This window comes from Equus quagga, chromosome 12, assembly GCF_021613505.1.
Source record: "Equus quagga isolate Etosha38 chromosome 12, UCLA_HA_Equagga_1.0, whole genome shotgun sequence".
Taxonomy (NCBI): Eukaryota; Metazoa; Chordata; class Mammalia; order Perissodactyla; family Equidae; genus Equus; species Equus quagga.
Genome location: NC_060278.1, coordinates 95679339 through 95701163, shown reverse-complemented (window position 1 = coordinate 95701163; position 21825 = coordinate 95679339). Strand labels below are relative to the sequence as shown.

General features: G+C 45.9%; 1 protein-coding gene and 1 long non-coding RNA gene across 10 annotated transcripts in view; one reads left to right on the top strand and one right to left on the bottom strand.

The window, feature by feature from the left end:
- TTPAL (alpha tocopherol transfer protein like) overlaps positions 1–21825 on the bottom strand; it is a 38807-nt gene that overhangs the window by 3094 nt on the left and 13888 nt on the right. For 2 of the 9 annotated variants that reach the window (XM_046679636.1, XM_046679638.1), the window contains exons 2-5: positions 10177–10636; positions 7353–7546; positions 5768–5878; positions 759–3864 (exon numbers count right to left, since the gene is read on the bottom strand). In XM_046679636.1, the coding sequence (XP_046535592.1) occupies positions 3586–3864; positions 5768–5878; positions 7353–7546; positions 10177–10621 (1029 nt within the window). In that variant the 5' untranslated portion in view covers positions 10622–10636 and the 3' untranslated portion in view covers positions 759–3585. Of the gene's footprint in view, positions 1–758; positions 3865–5767; positions 5879–7352; positions 7547–10176; positions 10637–11775; positions 11915–14021; positions 14155–14491; positions 14581–21825 lie in introns of those variants that run through there. The other 7 variants (XR_006891200.1, XM_046679639.1, XM_046679632.1 and 4 more) reach the window with 7 other exon arrangements.
- On the top strand, positions 3710–6819 carry LOC124248958 (uncharacterized). Its single transcript, XR_006891201.1, has 2 exons — positions 3710–3822; positions 6424–6819. It is a non-coding gene; the product is annotated as an uncharacterized LOC124248958 (long non-coding RNA).

Genomic DNA, 21825 nt, shown 5'->3' with positions numbered 1-21825 from the left:
CTGTACCATTAGCTCTCATTTCACTTCCTAAGTGAAAGTTTCAAAGGAAAACCTTAAAAGCTGAAAACTTCAAAATGAGGTATTATTCTAATGCCACAACAGTACAACAGCTTTTGCCTAACCAAATGAAAAAGTAATCCCATGACTGATCTGAGAATCAAATGGGATTTCAAGAAACTGCCCATCTAGGATAATTCTGAAAGGCACACTCTCTCAGGAATTCAGGGAAATGCCTGATTGCCCTAACTCTTTCTGGCAAAACTGGAGTATCTTGTGAGCTGAAGTTTTTGTAAACCTCTAAGGACAGGTGGCTCCTCGTGAAAGCAGGATGGAGTATGAGGGAGCTAAAGCCACCTTCGCCAAGGGCAAAGAAGGAGCTCAAGACCGGAAGCCAGGGTTGCACTTCTGACTGTTTCTGTAGATTTCTTGCAGCCTTTCCCTGGGAAAGTAGAACAGGATTCCAGGAAGACGCACAATTTTCTAGAATTCTATGTAGGAGAAGAGGAGGAAGAAAACCTCCATATTACCTAAGCTTACGGATTCATTTGGAAGCTTTAGGTGTTAATTCATTCAGACCTAAATTTCCTAAATAATAACCCAGGGGCCGGCCCTGTGGCCGAGCGGTTAAGTTCGCGTGCTCCACTTCAGCGGCCCAGGGTTTCAGCGGTTTAGATCCAGGGCGTGGACATGGCACCGCTCATCAGGCCATGCTGAGGTGGTGTCCCGCATAGCACAACCAGAGGGACCTACAACTAGAATATACAACTATGTACTGGGGGGCTTTGGGGAGAAGAAGAAGAAGGAAAAAAAAAAGATTGGCAACAGATGTTAGCTCAGGTGCCAAGATTTAAAAAAAAAAAAAACTCAGGGGGAGGGGGGACTTTAAGAGATGTGGGACAGTGTCCCTGTGGCAGTGAAGCCAATTGATGCCAGGAACAGAGGGTTCAGAGCTCAGCGTTTAGGTCCTCTTTATCATATGACGACTCAAGGGTGTTCAGTGCCTCATCCAAGGCCACACACAGCAAGGTAAAGCTGGAACTCAGGTCTCCTAATTTACTATTCCCTTCGCTTCCCTACACGATACTAGCCTGAATTTAGGGAAAAGTTAAATTTGAGGTGTTTGTGAAATGGGCCAGAGCTTTTCTCTGCAGGAAAACAGTCCCAGTTCTGATGTTCACTGGTCTGCTCTGTCAGTGTGCCCGCTACTGAGGACCGCTCACTGTGCTCCCTTGGCCACCCCCTGCCCGGCTGGGGCAACTTGATACAGTCGCCTGGTGCAGCCACGCAGAGACTTGCCTTGATTCTCACCCAGGGGAGGTCCTGCTTTCACAGCGTGGTTCAAACTTCCTAGGGTCCAAACTATTTGATCTCTCTTTGGAGTCAAAACAAAGCACAGCAGCTCTGGGAGGCAGACAAACCTTGGCTCTGGATCCTTTCAGAAGCTGAATGAAACGGCTGCTTGGTCCAACTGGAAAGGCCTGAGCAACATCCTTCCTGGTCTTTGAGATATTTCTCTGAGCTTCGCCATCTCTATGTTGTCCATAGAAAAAGGCAATTGGCCAGGAATGCAATGCAGAATTTAAACCTTGGAAACTTGGTGGGGCTGAGTGATTTATTTGTTTAGCCTTTTTTTGATTTTTAATCTTTCTTTCCTCTTTGGAACCCAAGAAAGCCTCTAACCAGTTCTCCCATGTAGGCAGTTGGGTTCTGAACTCTCTACTTTAGCCATTCTGCTTAGATCTGTTCAGCAATGCTGGTCATACTGTCATTGTCAGATGAAACTAGAGGCAGCCCAGGGGTATGCTGTGCGTTTTGGCACTTCCAGTTCAGCCAGGTTCCTAGAGGATCCAGGGTTAGCATCTCTGGTGAAAAGGGCTTTCCTCAGAATTGGCACTAATGAGGTAAGTATCTCCCACCACCAGCTTCTCCAAATATTTTAAAAAGTGCTATAAAGATGAACAGCTTATTAACAACAGGCTGGCCCTTGAATTTCAGAGCACAGTTCTCTTCCTAACTGAGCTGTCCACCTTGCCTGGTGGTCGACAAGTGCACGGAGAAGGTATATACACAACACAGTACTTGTCACTTTTTAACACCATAATTTGCATGGAATGAATATGAGAGGCAATAGGTCAAGCCACCAGATGAACCACCTAATTTGATGCTTGGGCTAAGGCTAAATTCTCAATAGGAAGGGTCTAAAGTGCTGAAATGCAGAACTAACATTCAGTCTGGACAGACTAGTTTGTTCACCCACACAGAGAGAAAAACTCAGGTGGGTTTCGGAGGGCAGGGGCTCCAGAAGTGACTCAGCAATAACCTGCCCTTGCCTTCATTTCCAGAGACCAAAATTTAAGAATCCCAAGTACTTTGACCATTCCCCATTGCCAGGGTTACAAAATACTGCCAGAGTCTCAGGGATGGAAGGAATTCATACAAGATCCTGGTCATCTCACCTGCCCTCACAAAAGCCATCCTTTTCAAATTTAACCCTCACTATGAAAAGGAAGTTGGTATCGCTGGGTCCCAAGAATATGCATACTGGTTTCTTTAAAGGCAGGGCCAAATGGAGACACATCCCTCTTGGAAAGGCCCACAAAAAACAGGATGCAACCACTTGCATCTAGAGAGTCATCTTGCAGAAAACCGACGTCTAACATTCAATAACTAAACCAAATCTCAGAACCTCAGCAGCCAGAAGGGCCCTGGGCATCATTTCATCCAGCCTCTTTTTACAGATGAGAAAGCTGAGGCCTGCAGAAGCCCATGCCTTGGCCACAGTCATGTATCTGAGGCTGGAGCCCAGCTCTCTTAATTCTTAAGCCAGAATTCTTTTAGCAACATAGGCTTGGCTTCTAGTATTTTAGGACGAGTAAAATCACATACTTCTAGGGCCCCGTATGATTCTATTGAGAACCAAGGCTAAGGCTTATGGGTTTGGGAAAACTTGTTTCTATTGCAAGATTCAACCAATGAATCCCAGAGGTGCTTGAAATCTCTGGTTCCCGAATTGGATCTAGAAGTACTGCTTATGTCTTGATGCTTGTATGATTCAGTTAAGGTGCTTTTCAAACCCAGTGATGGCAACTGGGACCCGTACCTCCAACTTGAAGTTTCCGGATGAGCAACAGGGGTCTGTAGTTAGGGTTCATGTGAAAGACGCCAGACTCCCCGAGTCTCACGTGTGGCCACCTTGCAGGCTTGGCCAAACTGTTTCAGGGGAGTGTGCCGCCTGGCCAATCAGGTGGTTTTCTCCTGGGACATAGGATCAAAGTGACTTTAGTCCTGATTCTTCTGGCTTTGAGATGTGTAAGAACCAGATACAGCTTCCAGATTAATGGTTGTAAACTGGGATTCCAAATGTTTGGGAATCACGGGGGGACATTTTCCATGTCTTACACAGAGTAATTCAAGTAACCAAGGGCTTACCCCACGGCTCACCCTCAGAGCTCTCCAGGCTTTTCCTCCATGCTGCAGTTTAATTACAGGGAGCAGGATCGAATCCATGGCACCTCAGATTCTCCTTGTGCCCCTCCAGGGAAAAAAGGAAAGGATCTAAAGATGGTGAGACCCACAGGGACCTGGCTAATAGCAGGAGTACAGCTGTGATTTCACAGCCCTCATGGAGTCATCACACTGCGCATCTGAGGTCACCCCCTCGGGCAGCAGGGCCTGGCCCAGGATGTTGTCGCAGGCGGGGTCAGGTGGGCAGAACTCTCTCACAAAGTCCTCCTCAGAGGCCAGCAGCACCGCGTTCCAGGCAGTGATGTCCAGCTCTCCGGCCGTGCCCCCGTACTCTTTGGGGAGAATGCTTCTTGGAAGGTTTGTGTGGAGAGAATTCAGGTCAGACCCATGGAGGAAAAACTAAAGGGGAATGAGATGAAAACACACATGTCCTTAGGTTAATCAGTAATTCGTAACCTCCTTTGTGCTAGGTGCTCAAATAACTATGTGTTGAATGAATAAAGGAACAGTTGATGGCAACTTGGCCCTTCTAGTTCCTCAAAAAGCTTAGGGATCCTTGATTCTCTTCTTATACCCTGTGGCCCGTTGGCTGGTCCTTCAAAATATATCCAGAATCCAACCACTGCGCTGCCCCCTAATGGTACCATGCCACCCTCACATCTCACCTAGATTCCCACACTGGCCTCCTACCTGGTGTCCCTGCTCACACCCTTGTCCCACCACAATCTAAGCTCTTTTCATGTCAGTCAGGTCACATCACTCCTCTATGTGCAACCTTCCAGTGCTCCTAGCTCACACAGACTAAGAGCCGAAGTCCATACAGTGGCCCACAGAGCCTGTCACAGTCTGCCCCTGTTCCTTCTCTGCCTCCCCCTCCTCCCACTTCACCCTGCTGCTCCTCCAGCATGCCGGGCATGCTCCCACCTCAGGGTTGTGCTGTTGCTGGTCCCCCAGAGATCTGTCAGGCTCACTACTCTGCTCTTTCAAGTCTTTGCTCCAATGCCGACTTGTCAGTGATGCCACCTCTAACCACCCTACTGAATATGGCAAGCTTTCCCCTCCCTGCACTCACCATCCGCTTTCTCTGCTTTCTTTCTCTCCATAGCACTTAGCACACTCTAATGCCAGAAAACATACATAATCCATTGTCTGTGCCTCTCTCTAGAATGTCAGCTTCTGGGGCAGAGACTTTGGTCTATTTTGTTCATCTACAACATAGGTGCACATAGTATAAATATTTTTAAATGAATGAACGAACGTAGGAAGGACCAAATGAACAAGATTATGCGCCACAAATAAGGTCATTCCACAGATATAAAGGACCTGGTCCAAAGGCTGCTTTGATGAAAGCAGGCTCCTAACAGGATCTCCAGGAACCAACATGGGTTCAAACCCAGGCAGGGAGGCCACTAACTTAGTGATTCTCAAACCTAACTGTGCATCAGGATCACTTAAGGAGATTTTAAAAGCACAGATTCCTCGGCTCTACTCCTGAACTGCTGAGCTAAAATCTCCAGGCAAAGGGTCTGGGAATCTGGATCTGGATTTTAAGTTCCCTCCCTTGCAACCTTGAGATTCTCTGTTTCCTCTCTGAAAGAGAGCACAAAATTCAAGACTGTGTCTTGAGTCATCGAATGACCACAATGTTCCTAGGGCCAGGAAAGCAGGAGAAAAATACCACCCACCCCATTTCATTTTGGTACTGGGAAAGGTTAAAAGAGAACTGGCTCTTCTGGGTCAGAAAGGAAGACTATCTTTTAAAGTGTCATCTATCCTTTCTTAAATACAAGTTAAGCTAAAAACTCACATATTTCATAAACCTTGAATTATTTCACAAACTTTTTACAGAGAGACAAGAAATTATGTAAGTGCAAAGGCTTAAATAGCATTTTTAAATCCCAGGGAGCTGTGGTAAGAAATCGCCAGAACTCTTTTGAACTACCTGCCCAATGACTACCCTCCTCCACGTCCTCTTGAACATAAAATGCAGTGTTGGCTCCCAATGCCCAGGCCAGGATACGAAAAAGTCTAAATGATGACAGAGCAAGGGAGCTCTTATGATAACAATCCTGCCTCTGCTCTCTCTACTGTCAGATATTATATTCTTATTAATTTATTCTTCCTCTCACAGAAAGGATTGTTCATTTATTTTTTCTGTAACCCCGTTCTTTCCAAATTAGTAGTACCAGGGCAAAAATAATAAACTAAGATTAGTTTACTGATGTCACAATAAATTTATAGATACTTGTCACGAATAAAGAAGCAAAAAAAAGTATCTTAAGTCAATAGGATCATCGCTTACTCTGTTTGCAATTTTCTCCTTCAGAAATGGTTTGATGATGGCAAAAATGCCTTTAAATATTCGAGGTTCATTCACTACATGGACTGCTTTTATCCGAATGGGGAAACCATCCTGTGGGGAAAGGGAAGGGAACGTTAGAAGATGTGCAGTATCTGCAAACTGTGTTTCCACAGCCTGCCTCCCCACTTAAATCTTCTTCATTTTAGGCCCCAACATCAGTCTGGTCTGATTCTCACGGCCTCCTCAATGACAGCCCACTTCGGGGCGAAACAGGAAGACAGGCCTCAGGGGAAGAGCCTCTTGGGACCCAGAGCTGAGTTAGAACAGAGTTAGGCAAACAAATGGAGAGCTGCTCTTCTTGTAGCAAAAACGGTCTGAGTCTGTATGGATGGATCGAGCAAATAGGAGACCTTCTGGATCAGCGTTGCCAGAAGTGTATTTCCCTGGGTATTACTAGGTGTGATGCAAAAAAGGGTTCTATAGTAGATAACTAAGTTTGAGAAAGAGGAGACCAACATAGTCAAACAGGTTTCCTTAACTGCAGGACTGTTCAGAGCTTTCAATATGCAAATGTTTATTGCGAAATTCACAAGAAAGACTTCTTATCCCACACTGCCCAAACTTATTTAACCTTAGAACTTTTTTTTGTCCCCCAGGTCATCTTACAGGACTAGAAAAACGCTGATCCAAACTTATTATCCTGACACTTGAATCTGCACAGTATTTAGCAGGGGCACCAAAAGAAGAGTGGAAGCTGAGGAAAGCCAGAGTATTGGCTCAAAGCCAGAATTCAAATTTCCAATAATGACCTAATGTGACATTGATGTTTAAATAATCAGTCTGTGCACAGTAGGGGCCCAAACACACTGTGGAATTCAATGAGGAGAACTGTTGTTATCTCTGGTGCCCCACACGTGACAAGAGACAGCACCCCTGTGGGTGGGTCAGAATGAATGAGGAGTCAACCTGTATGAGCTGTGAGCTTGGGCCGGGCTACATCCTCTGGGCCTCAGCTTCCCCATCTATCAAAAAGGAAAAATAATTCTTGCCTTGTCTGTCTCAGAGGATTCCTTGAAGGACCAAATGGGTTACAATGACTGTAAAAGAGCTCTGCAAACCGTTAAATACTGTGAAGGTAGGTAAGGAACTTTACGGCTAAAGCATAGGACGTGAGGTATGAAAGCATCTGGCCAACAGTGCTCCACGCTGCCAGGTCCCACAAAGGGCAGGAGGCTCCATCGCCTCGGGCAGCAGCACAATTGCTCAGTGTCATCTGTTAGGAGAGTTTCTCCTCTGTGTCCTGGACACACACACAAAAATGCAGAAAGCATTTCTCTGGTGTTTGGACTCCCGCCCTAAAGCTGGTCTTGTCCAGACTGAAGGCACCTCAAAAACTACTGGACCCTGATGAGAATGAGGGGTAAAGAGGACTTTTACCTTTCTCCCCATGACGCTTCTGTACTCTTCTGATTGTAGCAGTGGGAAGCGGGGTTTGTGTATCATGCAGAATCTGAAGCAAAAGGACAGGGCCCCAGGGAAAGCCAAAACAAGCACAGAACAGGCGTGTGACAAATACGGGCCATACCTGAAGGATGCCAATCACCTTTTTGGCTATAAAAGGGCCAAAATGAGATGCTTTTGATAAGCTCACTCCTTTGTAGTCTGCAAGAATTACAATTCCATTCACCTGGGTTTCTTCAGACTGAATGAGTTTTTCTAAGGTCAAGTATATGGCTCGGATGTTTTCCGTAATTGGATAGTTGCTCGGTATCCATCTGTCTAAGGTCATAAGAAATGAACAGTATATTACAGAAATGAATACAAACAAGTAATCAGACAGGCTAAGATTTATCTCTTTGTTAAAACTGTTGTTTAAAAATGGAAGAGAAAGATATTCTACTAGCATGACTCTACTTAGGTTAGTAAAGGGGCCCCTTTAAGCAGCAGCTAATGTTTCTTAACTCCAAACAGAGCATCACATTCTGAAATGGAAATGCAACCAAGTGTTGAGGTTAAAAGTATGTGCTATGAAGTCAGACATACCTGGGGTTGAATGGTAACAGCTGTGTGACCTTAGGCAAGTTACTTCCTCACTCTGAGCCTACATCTCCTCATAAGTAGAATGGCATAATAATACTTCCCTTAATGGACATCTGTGCCTCTGCCATCAGATATGCCCCTTTATTTCATAACACCACCCTGATTTTCCCTAGGGAACCACCTCTTCCCACGCTAGCCATGTAGTTTGGGTAAAATTGACTTAGCTCCTGGCTCCAGAGGTGGGCTTGGCCAATCTGGGTATTACATCCTCCTGGGCACAGTGTGTGATCCAAGCCAGGTCAAGCAGAGCCAAGGGGACTCAATCCTGGGACCCTAGCCCTTTGAAAGGAGAAGATCTCTTCCCTCTTGTAGTGGTGAGGCTGGGAGCCTGAGACTCAGGGGCGCCATGAGGCAGGAGTTGGCCTGAGAAAAGCCATGCTGAGGACAGCAGAGATGGAGACGGCTTCCCAATGCTGTAGGCTGAGCAAACTCCCCTTTCCAGGCTGGATGCTCCTTTAATACTCCCCATATATTTAAGGAGTCTTCCCTCTCTTTGGGAAAAACATGAAAATGACCACTTTTGACCATTAACCACTATTCTCAAGAAAATCCCACCAAGATCTGTCTGTTCCTTTCTTAGAAAGATAAAACTCCACATAATTTCCACCAATGGGATATGTAATGTGCAAAATTCCTATGAAAAAAATCCTTGTCCAAAAATTGTGCCAGCTTGCTGTCTAATCTTGCTGCCAATTAAACCTGCTTCTACATAACTAGATGTCATCCTTTTCAATCACATATGTCTCAAAAGCACTTAGAAGAAGGCAAAGCCCACACCCAGTGGAAACAAAACCTTCTGTGTATGCCCCCTCCTAAAAGGTTGAGACGCTGGGGAGGGGTCTAGATCTGCTCCAGACACAAGGGGAAAAAATTCATCTCACAAGCAAAGGGTTGAAACCAGCGTGGTAATATCTGTTTTGTAATAGTCTTATGTGTTGAGTGCAGAGGAGCAGCAGAAACACTCGTCGAATGGTTTCTAGGTCTCCTGGTGCCCTGAAATCTCCACGGCATTGCTGATTTTAAAATAAACACCTCTAATATTGGAAAGTGCCCAAAACAGCAGGTAATGCAGTTAACACTGTGCCTGGTACACAGTAAAGGATCAAGAGCACGGTTTAGGCCCCAGAGAGGGTTTGGTAAGTGACTAAAGGCAAGGGCGATGTGGGGCTCAAAGGCAGAGGAAGGTGCACGCCGTCCTCCCTGCCCCGTCAGGCTTCCCTCCAGGAGGAGTCTGTACGCACGCGCGAAGGAGGGCTATCGGCACGTTCTCATTTTCCTGGCTTGGCTGGGAAGAACACTGAAATCTTACTTTCAAATTTTGTCTCAGCTCTGTCTGATGGACAACACTGAGGCCAGGGGTGGAGTGGAGAAGCGTCCTGAGATTATAATGCATCTAGTGTCACGGAAGAGAAGAGGAAGAAGAATCAGAAAGCTTGAGTTCTAGCATCCCCTAGTCATTGTGTCAACCAAGAAATGTCCCTACACATTTCCAAATACTTTTTGTGGGTGGGGAGCTGTCCCCAATTGAAAACTACTGTGTCAAAGAAACATAAGGTGTCCTGATTACCCTCATGAAGTGCTCAGATCAAAAGGTGAATCTGTGAGTCCTTTCAATGGCTTAACAAAGTAGAAGAAAGGAGAGAAAAGTTGGAGGGGGCACATGGTACACAGACATCTTTCCAGGCGTCTGCCCAGCCCACACCATTTCACTGATGTCTGTACCTGACCTACTCACAAAGGAGGGAAGTCGTGGAGGGCAGGGGTCCTGGCAGCCCCACCTGTATCCTATGACCAGGGCAGCTTTCTCAGCCTGCCAGATTCTCAACCCTAGAAATCTGGAATTTGCATTGAAGGAACTTAGTTGGGTGGCCAGGTAAACCTAGGAGTTGAGGGGTGCCAGAGCTAGCCATGTGCATAGAGGCAGCAAAAGCCAGTCTATAGAGAGAAGTGTAAAGGAGATATGCAAAGGGCAGCAGAAACGTGTGGCCCAGAGAGATGCACAGACTGAGACACAGAGGCAGAGACAGAGAGAAAGGCTGTCTCAGTTCCTGATGGGGGAATGAACCAGATCCTGGTTCTCGGTTCCAGGGCCTATGAGAGCTCTCTGGTTCTGTGAGATGCTCCTGTCTCCTTAGACTATATCCTGTCTTTTTTCTTAAGCCAGGTTGAGCAGGTTTTTGTCATCTGCCATCAAAAGAGCCTTGAGTAGGACAGAGAGGGGACAAAAGGGAATAGGAAAGGGAGAGAGGACGCTGGACAGACATGTCCCAAACTGTACACACACCCCCTGGAACAGCCTAGTGCAATACCTGGGCGGATGCAGAGGATATGGCAGCCCCGGGGGTCGGTGTGGGGCAGCACGGTGAGGAATCCAGAAGCAAGGACATCTTTTAAGGCCGACGGCTTCAGGTTATTGAAGACTTCGGGCCAGCTTCTCCTGCAGCTGTGGTAGTTAATGAGGAGCTGCAGGGCCCGGTCATAATCAAATTTGCGGGCTCGGAGGAAGCGCAGTAGGAAGGCATCGTCGAGAGAGGTGCTCAGGTTCGGGTACTCCTTCCGCACCATGTCACGGAGGGCCTGGACATCTCGAAGTCTCCATTCCGGCTTCTCCTGCAGCTCTTCCCTGGCTTTGGTGACCAGTTCTTCTGACAGAGTGCACACATAGCCAGGAGGCTCGGGCGGTGCCGGCAGCTCATTTTCGGAAAGAGAGGCCGCAGAAGGGCTGGTTCTCAGAGAGTCACTTTCTTCTGACATTAGCTACCAGGATTCCTGCCAAAACAGAATGCTCATTTCAAACCCCAGGACATCATGATGTAGGCAGACGAATGTTTTTGTCAAGCCAAGTAACCTCAGAGCAGTGGTTCTCAAGCAGGAGAATGAACTGGAGCTGAACCAGGCACCCAGGTGCAACCCCAGGCCGAATGAAGTTAGAATCTCCATGGAGGCACCCAGGCAGCTAGGGCAGGAGAGACACACTCCTCAGCAGACACCACGGCCTTGCTTACAGATGTATGAACAAGTGCTCAACTTAACTCATAATTAAAGAAATGTGAATTAAAACAACTTTGAAATTCAGATTGCCAAAAACACAAAACAATTACTCTGATATGCTTGCTGCGGGTGGGAGAATAAATTGGCACAGCCTCTTTAGAAGGCAGCTTGTCAGTATCTACCAAATTTAAAACCACATACCCTTTGGCTCAGCATTCCACTTCTACGACATATACCTGTAAGCGTACGCAAAACGCATACACAAAGATGATGATTACAAATATTGATTATAATGGCAAAAGACTGGAAACACTTTAATTATATACCAGTTGAAGACTGGTTATATAGTATTACCATATGAATGGGATACCATTCAGTTATGAAAAGGAATTTAGGCAGATCTTTATGAATTGACATATTAAGGAAAAAGTAAACTGCAGAACAGTGTGCATAAAATAATCACATTTATGTTTTTTAAATATATACACATATACACTTATGAATGCACCTAAAATTTCTGGAAGGAGATAAAAAGAAACTGTTACCAGTGTTCCCAGGGAAGTGAACTGGGCAATTGGACATTTAAGGTGGGAGAGAGACTTTTCACTGCTGTTTTAATTTTTTACCATGCACATGTGACTTATCATGGCCACGAAACTGAGCTGATCAGATCTTCTGTTGGGGTGGAGCATAACTGGCGGATGGCCTCAGCTGCTGTCCCTCTGGATCCATCATCCAGTGGATGCTATATTTTCCAGACTGCCCCCAGCCAGTGACTGAGGGAGACCCACGCTTCCTCTAACAGGCAACTTCGCCTAGAGGATGCCCTACCAGCCTGGCCTGGCTGAACCTTTCATGGAAATGCACTCCAGTCTGAGACTTCCTGCCCAAACCTCCTTCACAGGGGCCAGACTCACACGGCTGCCTGAAGATTCTCCCCGACTTCTCCAGCTCCCCTTCCTTTTATGCTTCACAGGCATTGCCTCCAATAAATGTCTTGCACAGCTAATCGCATCCTAATGTCTGCTTCTTAGAAGAAGTGAACCAACACACTTACTGAAGGAAAAACAAAAACAAAGCAATTGCCTTAGATATCCCAGGAATAAGGTAGCAGCAGGGCAGCCCAGTTCCAAAGCCCAAGCTCCCGTCCATGGGCTGTCGATGATCCCCCACTCTGAGCTCAGCCAGGAAGGCGGGGACCATCTTGGGGTCTTTGCACATAGCCAGTCTCCCCCCAGCCAGAGAGACCAGGTCATTGCCTCTAAATCTTAGGTCTGCCCACTTCATTCCTTGCATTCTAACCTCCAGCCCCACCCAGCTTCTTTCACTTCCCCCCAAAGATGTGTTTTCTTGTCTTGTGCACATCCTGTTTCCTCCCACTAGCATGCTCTTCCTCCGGTTCTTCATCTGACTGATTCACCCTCAAGTCCAATTAGATGCTACTTCATCCACTCAACAAATATTGAGCACTTAGTACAGACCAAGCTCTCTTCCAGGCACTGGGGATAGAGCAGTGAACAAATGAAAAATCTTGCCTTTATTGAGCTTAGATTCTAGTGGAGGAGACTAGAAGCAAAATAAACGAAATAGTCTACTAGAATATGGTAAGTGCCAGGGAGAGAAACAGAGCAGGGAAGGGGGCTGGGTGTATCTGGGGATGGGAGGTGCAATTTTAAGTAGGGTGGGCAGGGAAGGCCTCACTTGAGTGACATTTGAGCAAAGATGAAGATGAGGCAGCATGTCATGCAGATATCTGGGAGAAGAGCAAGTGCAAAGCCTCAAGCAGGAACATTCCTGGCTTTTTCAAGGAACAGCAAAGAGGTGAGTGTGGCTAGAGGCAAATGCACAAGGCAGAGAGTATGAGCAGATGAATTTAGAGAGGTGCTGGGGCCGCACTGGTACAGGGCTTGGCAGGCCAGTAAGAACTTTGACTTTTACTGAGGTTGGTGGGAGCTATGGAGTGTTTACAGTGACACAATCTGATTTGTATCTTAAAAGGATCACTCAGTTGTCTTGTGAGTGGACTGTAGGAGGATAAGGACAGAAGTGACAAGACCATTTAGAGACTCTTGCAAGTAATCTAAGGAAGAGATGATGGTGCTTGAAGCAGGAAGCCTCCTCTGAGTCCAGGCCAGGTTAGGAGCCTCCCCAACAGAAGGTCTTCAGCACAGCCCCTCCTACTCTTGTAACTGTCGGTAGGTAATTTGTGGACCACATCTGCCTTGTTCATCACCTTAAATTCAGCACCCAACAGGGTGTCAGACACATAGTCTGCACTCCATAAATATTTGTTGAATGAGTTTAATTTGCTTGGTAGAGGTATTCTGAGTGAGGAATGGAACAACAATCATGGCTCATGGGACCCACCCTAGGGTGTTTCCATGAGAGTCACCAACACATGCCTCTAATCCCAATCCAGTGCTTATCTGAAAGACAGACTGTAGTGTCCATGGGCTACAGGCCTAGCCTCTCTCCCACCTTCCATCTCAATGCACATTAAATGCCAGCCAAAACAAATGAATGACCCACCTCTCTTGAAACACCTTGTGCATTTCTGACACTTCTGCCTGGAACTTCCTCTCTTTGTTTATTCCCAACCAGACAACTCATCACCTTCCAGGCCTAGCTTCAATGTCACCTCCTCTGTGAAGCCTTCTCTGACTCCCTCAGGGTGATTCCTTCCAGTTTTCCACAGCACTGGGTTCCTATTTTTCTCTCAGAAATTGCCATCCAGTGTCATGAAACTCCTTAAAGGCAGTTTCACCACCCATTCGTTTATCAAATTACTGATCACCTACCATACATGTCAGGCACTGTGCTCACAAGCGCCAAGAAAACAACAGTGAACAATATAATTCTTTGCCTTACGAAGTTTAACTCACAGTGGAAAGATGAAAAGAGATATGTGCTCCAGCATTTTACCAAGCATCAAGCACCGTGATAAGCACTTTATACCTGTCCTTTAACCTTCACAATTTTTGGTGAGAGCACCATTACTGTACTTATTTTACAAAGGAGGAAACTGCCCACTAGAATGTAAATCCCACGAGGACAGACAACTCGCCTGCCACCTTCACTGCTATCCCCAGTGCCTGCCACGTGATGTGCTCAGTAAATCTTAGCGGATGATACGAGGTTAAGCGATGTGCCCAAAGGTACACACCTGGTGAGGCCGAGCGGGGATGCGTCTAGCCCCAGAGTGGGCTCTACACCCCACCTGGAGCTTCCTGTTTAATCTCTAGGGCCTCGGCAGTGTCAAGCACAGAGCAGGACTCAGTGACAGTCTGGTGAACGAACTGCGGCGGTAGAGGGATGGGTGCAAACACCATTTGTTAGGGAGAAGCCAGGCATCTTCCTCACCTGGAACCCATCAGTTGGAGAGCATCACCTTCTTCCCCACCCCACCCCAACAAGGAGAGGTCAGGAAGCCACGGCTCCTGGAGCCCCAGAGACCCCACGTCCCGTCGACAGCCTTCCGAGGCCCCTCATTTCCGGTTGTCACCCCTTCCTCAGGTGTCCCCATTTCCTGGGGTCTCTCTTTCTCCTCAGGTCTCCCACTTCCGGTTATCCCTCCCTCTTAGGGGCCCCTCTCCCCGGCCCCCGAGGCACACGGAGGGGATCGCGGGCACTCACCGGCCCGGCTAGGGGGCGGAGCGCGGGTCAATGGGCGGCGGGAGCCTCGTCCGGCAGCGCGCGCAGAAGCTACCCGCACTCCCTGCCCGGCCGGCCCGGCCCCTCGCGCCGGAAGTGACGTGCGCAGGGCGTGGGAAGGTGGGGCGCCGCCCGTGAGTGCGCATGTGCGACGTCTCGCCGCAGTGCCAGCCCTCTGTCCCCCCCTGGCGGCCGGGCCTCTGCGCTCTGGGATCTGAGCCTGGGAGGGGCGGGGTGGAACAGGGGGCGCGAGCAGGTTTAGATAGTATGGAAGGGGAAACTGAGGCCCAGAGAAGGAAAGAAGAAGCTGCCGCTTTCCGAGAACATACTGCCATGTACCTGGTGTTTTTTATCCGTTATTTCATTAAACCCTTGTATTTATGGAATTCTCCTATTTCATGAAAGGGAAACTGTCAATGGATAAAGTAAAGGGTTTCAGACCTAGACCTCGGGATTAGCATTCCAGGATTCTTCCCGCCATAGCTGCCGTCAGGACTGGCTGCTCCAAAGGGGGAGATTCCGCTCCCGGGCACATCTGTGTCTGTCGTTAGCTGAGTGGCCTTGGGCAAGTCCCCATTTCACCCTTGGGCTTCAGTTTCCTAATCTGTAACGATTCTTGCCCTAAAATCCTGATTCAATAATTGTTTCCTGCTTTGGGGTTCTTGAAGTCCCCTTCAGAAAGTGGTAGCTTGAAAAAGGCTTTACTAGCCCCCACCCCTAGTCTATTAAAACCCCCAACCCCCCCCCCCCCCCACACACATTTTGTGCAATTACAACTTTGAGACAAATCCCCTAGGTCCCTTTTTCTGGCAAAATTAAGAAGCTAAACCATTTCTAGAGAGAAATTCTGTAGTCCAGGAGGACTCAGAGCCCAAAGGAATATCCAAGAGATGACCTTAAACAATCTCTTCCTTTCCTTACCCCAGTGACAAGAGGGAGATGGGGACTGACCCAGGAAGGCCATGGGAACATGGCAGTTTGTGCCAGATGCTAGATTGTGCAGGGGGAGTGGAGGAGGGGAGGGGGGTGCCAGGGAGTCATGAGTTTTGGCTTCTGCTCTCAGCTCTACCATTTCTAGAGCTGCCAGATAAAATACAGAACACTCAATTACATTTGAATTTCAGATAAACAACAATTTGTTTTTAAGTATGTCTCATGCAACGTTTGAGAAATACTTATACTAAAAAAATTGTCTATCAGAAATTCAAGTTTAACTGGGCATCCTGTTTTTTTATTTTTATTTTTGCTAAATCTGTGTATTAGTTTCCTGTGGCTGTTATAACAAATTACTACAAACCTAGTGGCTTGAAAAAACACACATTTATCCTCTTACAATTCTGCAGGTCAGAATTCTAAAATCAGGGTGTTGGCAGGGATGAATTCTCTCTGGGACTTCAGGGGAAAATCCATCTCTTTGCCTTTTCAGCTTCTGGAGGCCACCTGACTTCCATGATTCGTGGCCCCTTCCTCAAATCATTTCAACCTCTTCTGTTGTCACATCTACCACTAACTCTGATCCTCCTGACTCCCTTTTCAGAAAACCTTTTTATTTTCTTGTGCTAAGAACACTTAACATGAGCTCTACTCTCTTCACAAAATTTTTTTTTTAAATTTTTTTAAAAGATTTTATTTTTTCCTTTTTCTCCCCAAAGACCCCTGGTACATAGCTGTATATTCTTAGTTGTGGGTCCTTCTAGTTGTGGCATGTGGGATGCTGCCTCAGCATGGCCTGATGAGCGGTGCCATGTCCATGCCCAGTATCCGAACCTGTGAAACCCCGGGCCACTGAAGCGGAGCATGCGAACTCAACCACTTGGCCACAGGGCCAGCCCCTCTTCACAAACTTTTAAGTGTACAATACATTAGTGTTGATTAGAGATACAGTGTGTCCTGCCTCCCTCCTACAAGGACTCTTGTCATTACATTAGACCCACTCAGACAATCTAGGATAGTCTCCTATCTCAAGATCCTTAATTAATTAATTAATTTATTTTTTAAAGATTTTATTTTTTCCTTTTCTCCCCAAAGCCCCCCGGTACATAGTTGTATATTCTTCGTTGTGAGTCCTTCTAGTTGTGGCATGTGGGACGCTGCCTCAGCGTGGTTTGATGAGCGGTGCCATGTCTGCACCCAGGATTCGAACCAACGAAACACTGGGCTGCCTGCAGCGGAGTGCGTGAACTTAACCACTCGGCCACGGGGCCAGCCCCCTCAAGATCCTTAATTTAATCACACCTGCAAAGTTCCTTTCACTATACAAGGTAAGGAGGCCGGCCCTGTGGCCGAGTGGTTAAGTTCATGCTCTCTGCTTTGGCAGCCCAGGGTTTCACTGGTTCGGATCCTGGGCGTGGACATGGCACCGCTCATCAGGCCATGCTGAGGTGGCGTCCCACATGCTACAACTAGAAGGACCCACAACTAAAAATATACAACTATGTACTGGGAGGGTTGGGGAGAAAAAGGAAAAATAAAATCTTAAAAAAAAAAATACAAGGTAAGATATTCGCAGGTTCCAGAGATGAGGACGAGGATGTCTTTGGGGTGCTGTTATTCAGCCTACCGCAGTCTGGCAACACTAATTCCAGCTATGTGACCTTGGCCAGGTCACTCAAACTTCCAAAAGCCTCTAGTTCCTCACGGACAAAAAGCTGATTAAATGAGCTCATAAGACGAAACACCTTGGCCCATGCCAGGCAAACGGTAAGTGTTTTAGAAATGGTAGCTCTTGTGGCAAAGGGTGAGGGATGACTGTGTCCAAACCATGCTGTCCTAGGCGTTGGAATAAACCCCTCAGCCCAGACCCAGGATCCACTGGTGGTACCTAGAGTCCGGGTTGCAATCCCACATTCTGCCAGCAGGAGGAGAGGAACATAGGCCCAGAGCCTGGTGTAAGGGCAGGGAAGGGCTAGGAGGAGATTCAGAGATGCCCCAGAAGTCCCTGTTCCATCCCTCAATTGAGGGCCACTATTTTTGGTTCCTCCTGGTGTTATCTAGAACCAAGTTAGCTCAGGATTGGAAGAGTCTCAGATAAACAACAATGACAACAAAAAGAGGTCCAATTACTTGAGGAATTATATATGCCAGGCACTGTGCTAAACAGTTCGCTTGTATGATTTCAGTTATGACTTACTAAAATGCTGTGAACAGCAAGCTAGGATTGTCTCCTCTGCAGATGAGGAAACTGAACCCAGAGAGGAAAAGTCACTTGCCTGGGGGCTCAAGATAGTCAGTGAAAGGGTGGGATTTGAACCCAAGTCTGTATGACACCACAGCTCCAAATTTTGCTTTGCCTTAGAGGTCATGTGATCCTGCCCTTTTGTTCTTCCAGGTTGGGAAACAGGCTCAGAGAAGGAGAAGAACTTGCCTGCGGTCACTTGATGGCTCTGTGGTTGAGCTGGGATTTGAGTTTCTATCTTCTACATCCCTGCCTTGCACACTCGGAAGTAACAGACTCTGAACTACCCCTTGAAAGACCCATTTCTTCATGTGTAAAATGGGGGATGGTGCCTCCTGTTTAGGGGGTCCTTAGGAAGATACAGTGGGATGGCATGCACAGAGTTCTGGTACGTTGTATCATGAGATGTCTGTTGATTGGTTATGACCACCCCACTTGGGGGCAGAAAGATCACCAGAGGAAGGGTAGCTTGCCCCATGTCTTGGTTGGAGGGATGCAAATATCTTGCCTTCCTAGCTTCATCTCGTCTCTGAAAAAAGAAATCTGGGCATTGGGTATGTGTGGAGGAGGCCGGAAATGCCTGAGCTATCTCTGTTTTCAAGGCGTGTGATTCTGAGTTAGACAATCTCCTGGAGCAGCCTTAGTGCGATTTCTAAGGTAAGGCTTGTTTAGGATTGCACCGTGGTGGAGGGCGGAGTCTCTCAACCTCGGCACTATAGACATTTGGGGCTAGGCAGGTTTTTGTTGGGGGGGGGGGATTAGGCTGTCCTGTACATTGTAGGGTGTTTAATGGCATCCCTGGCTTCTACCCACTGGATGACAGTAGCACCCTACACTCACAGTGGTGAAAACCAAAAATGTCTCCAGACATTGCCAAATAACCCCCGCAGGACAAAATTGCCCCCAGTTGAGAACCATTGGTATAGGAGAAAGAAAGTCGGCATCTGGTCAGACAGACCTGAGGCCAAGTCCTCTCTGTGTCACTAACCAGAGTGTTAACTTGGAGCAATTGCTTACATCTGTAACCCTTGGTTTCTTCAGCCATAAATTCTATATGCACAGCTACCTTTTATTGAATGCTTTTCGTTGGGAGTGTGATGAGCTCTTTGCCTGGATAATCTCATTTAATTGTCAGTAACAGAATCCTGAAGAGACACTGACAGGTGGAAGCAGAGAGGAAGATGGAGAGGAGACAGGGAGGGAGTGGTGTACATTAGGCATCTTCTCTGTGCCAGGCAGGACAGCAGGTGCTCTCACAGACATTTGTCCTCTGTCACTAGCTGTGTGATCTTAGGCAAATCACCTCCCTGGGGCTCAGTTTCCTCGTTTATAAAAATGATAGCCCTTGGGGAATTCTGGTAAGATGAAGGCAGTGACACCCTGCAGAGGTATGATTCCTCCCACAACCCCACATAAAAACAGAAACAAAATTCCAGAAAGACATTTACAACAAAACTAGGTGATAGGTATCTTCACAAATTAAAAAAAAAGCAAGTGGGTGAGGACAAATCAGCAATAGCTACAAGGCCTGTGTGCCACTGGGGCCTCTGCGTAGGAGAAATAAAAGGGAAGTAACAGGTGTCTGGGAAACCACACAACTGGAGAATCCCAAAATTGCAATCTGTATTCGTGGGAAACTGTGGCGGGGCCATCTGAGAACTGCAGCTGAAACTGGGGAGGGTTTTGTTAATGCCAGTAGCGGGTGAGCGCAAGGGGTCTGCCATAGGGTCCATGGGCTAACGGAGTTCAACCCCTGTGAATTCTTGACCACCAAGTCTTCTTTCCAGGACAAGCCTCGTAATGAGGAGAAATTACTGAGAAAGGAATCAAAATTGGGCAGGATAGGGAAAGCAGAAATAAAGGAAAGAGAAGGGCAGGATAAAAGTAGGGGCGGGGAACAGAGCCAGAAATCCTCAGAAAGCAAGCCACATATATATATTTTTAACAATATGCAGAAACAACCGAAGGGAGAGCTCTGTGAAGATAAAAAAACTATCTTAAGTGAGCTTCCTTCTAAATGTTCAGAAAAAATTAATCTCACATAAAAATGAGCAATGGAAAAGAATCAAAGTTAAATCCTGGGAAAATAAAATGACTATGACAGAGGGAGGGAGATCGAGAGAGAGAATAAGGAGCAGAATAATATCCCTACAGACAGTGAAAGCATTCCAGGAAGACTTTTTTTTTTAAAAAAAGATGAGAACAAGTTAAAAGACGTCAACAAGATTATATAAGACAAAAAAGAACATAAATTAGAATTATAAAAATTCAGAAATGAGGTGTCAGAACTCTTGATAGAACTAGAGATATAAGAAAAAAATTTTTAATGAAAAGTAAACTAAATGGAATATAAGAGCAAATGAAAAAATAAAATCAACAAATAGTGTTTTGAGATAAATAGAAAGTGAAAAGGGGGCAATTTTTAAAAATGAAAATTAAACAAAGACGTAAAAGAATTTCAGAGAAATTGATCAATAAGAAGATGGGCAATGAAAATCCAACACGTCAATAATAGGAGTCACTGAAGGAAAAAAAATAAAACAAAGCACAGGAATACATCATTGACCCAGAATAACCAATATCAAGACATCATTTGGTAAAATTACTGGTTTATAAAGAGAAAGAAAAAAAATCTTTAGGCATCTTGGGTATCCAGGCAAAAAGAAAGAAAATGAGGTTGTCATCAGACTCTTCAACAGCAATGCTTTATGCGAGTGCCAGAAGAAAATGGCATCCTTTAAGATGCTCGAAGAAAGAAAGGACGAGCCAAGGATTTTATCTTCAGCAAAACTGACCTTCTCTAAAGAACTATTGTCAACTTGTGAGCACTTGGGGAGTATTTTTTTCCGTAAGTTCCTCCTGAGGAGTCTACTGGAAAACGAGAATCAGACCAACAACATGACTAGAGAGATGCTGACATAAGAACTGGTGGGAAGCATTCAATATATGTTTACTTGTAGAACTAAGACTAAGTGATGGTTAAAAGGTAATAAAATTCATCTATGTTCTAACAATGTAGCTATAGTGCAGCCCCCATCCTGGTGGAGAACGGACACAGTGTATGCAAAAATTTTTGTATCCATTTTCAGTCTTCTAATTGGTTGTGGTAGCTTTCCTGTTGTTATTCTGAGACTGTTGTCTGTGTAAAGTGGGCTAAAGGAAATCACTAATTGTAGAATCTTTCAATTTTATCATCTCCTGTGTCCTTGAAAACAAAAATATCTAATATATATTATTTATATATATGATAAAATCTCTATCTATATATAAAATTCCTACTTCTATTTACTAAAAAGGCCTAGAAACAATGACCAATATAGTACCAGTGAGTTTACCTAGCACTCAGATTGTAGTCCTGAAACGCCATTTTCTGTTCAAAAAAATAAAGGGACCTCTTGGAGAAATTGCTATTTCCAGATTTGTAGCAGGAAGTATACAAGATGAGCCTGTAACATCTTGTCATACCAGATAAGTAGAAAGCTATCAAAGGGAGTTGGAAACCAACCTGAAGGTGATACAATTTCAGCTGCCACAAAGATAGTAATTGCAATTGATTGAAACTCATCAAATATGTTTTAATCCCTGAATTCATCATCGAAAACACTAATTGATCACCTTCTAAAGATGGCATGGAAACAAATTATGTTCTTGAAAACTAGGTAAATAAAAGGAAAGAATCCAGTATTTAGCTCACCTTTCCTATATGAATTGTACCACTTGGTAACCAAATAACAGATTAAGAAAAAATCTTCGGGGCCAGCCCCGTGGCCAAGTGGTTAAATTTGCTCTCTCCACTTCAGCGGCCCAGGGTTCGAATCCTGGACATGGCACCACTCATCAGGCCACGCTGAGACGGCATCCCACGTGCCACAACTAGAAGGACCCACGACTAAAAATACACAACTATTATGTATCGGGGGACTTTGGAAGAAAAAGGAAAAATAGTCTTTAAAAAAAAAGAGAAAATCTTCGTATAAGATTATTACAACTAATACATGAAAACAAGATGGGAAAACTGGAACTCAGAGAGGTAAGGGAACTTGCCCAAAGTAAAAGGCAGTGTCAGGAGTTTGAATTGTGCGTGGGGAGGGTTCATAGTCTTTGGCCCTTGGGATTCTAAAGGACAAAATGTTCCATACTC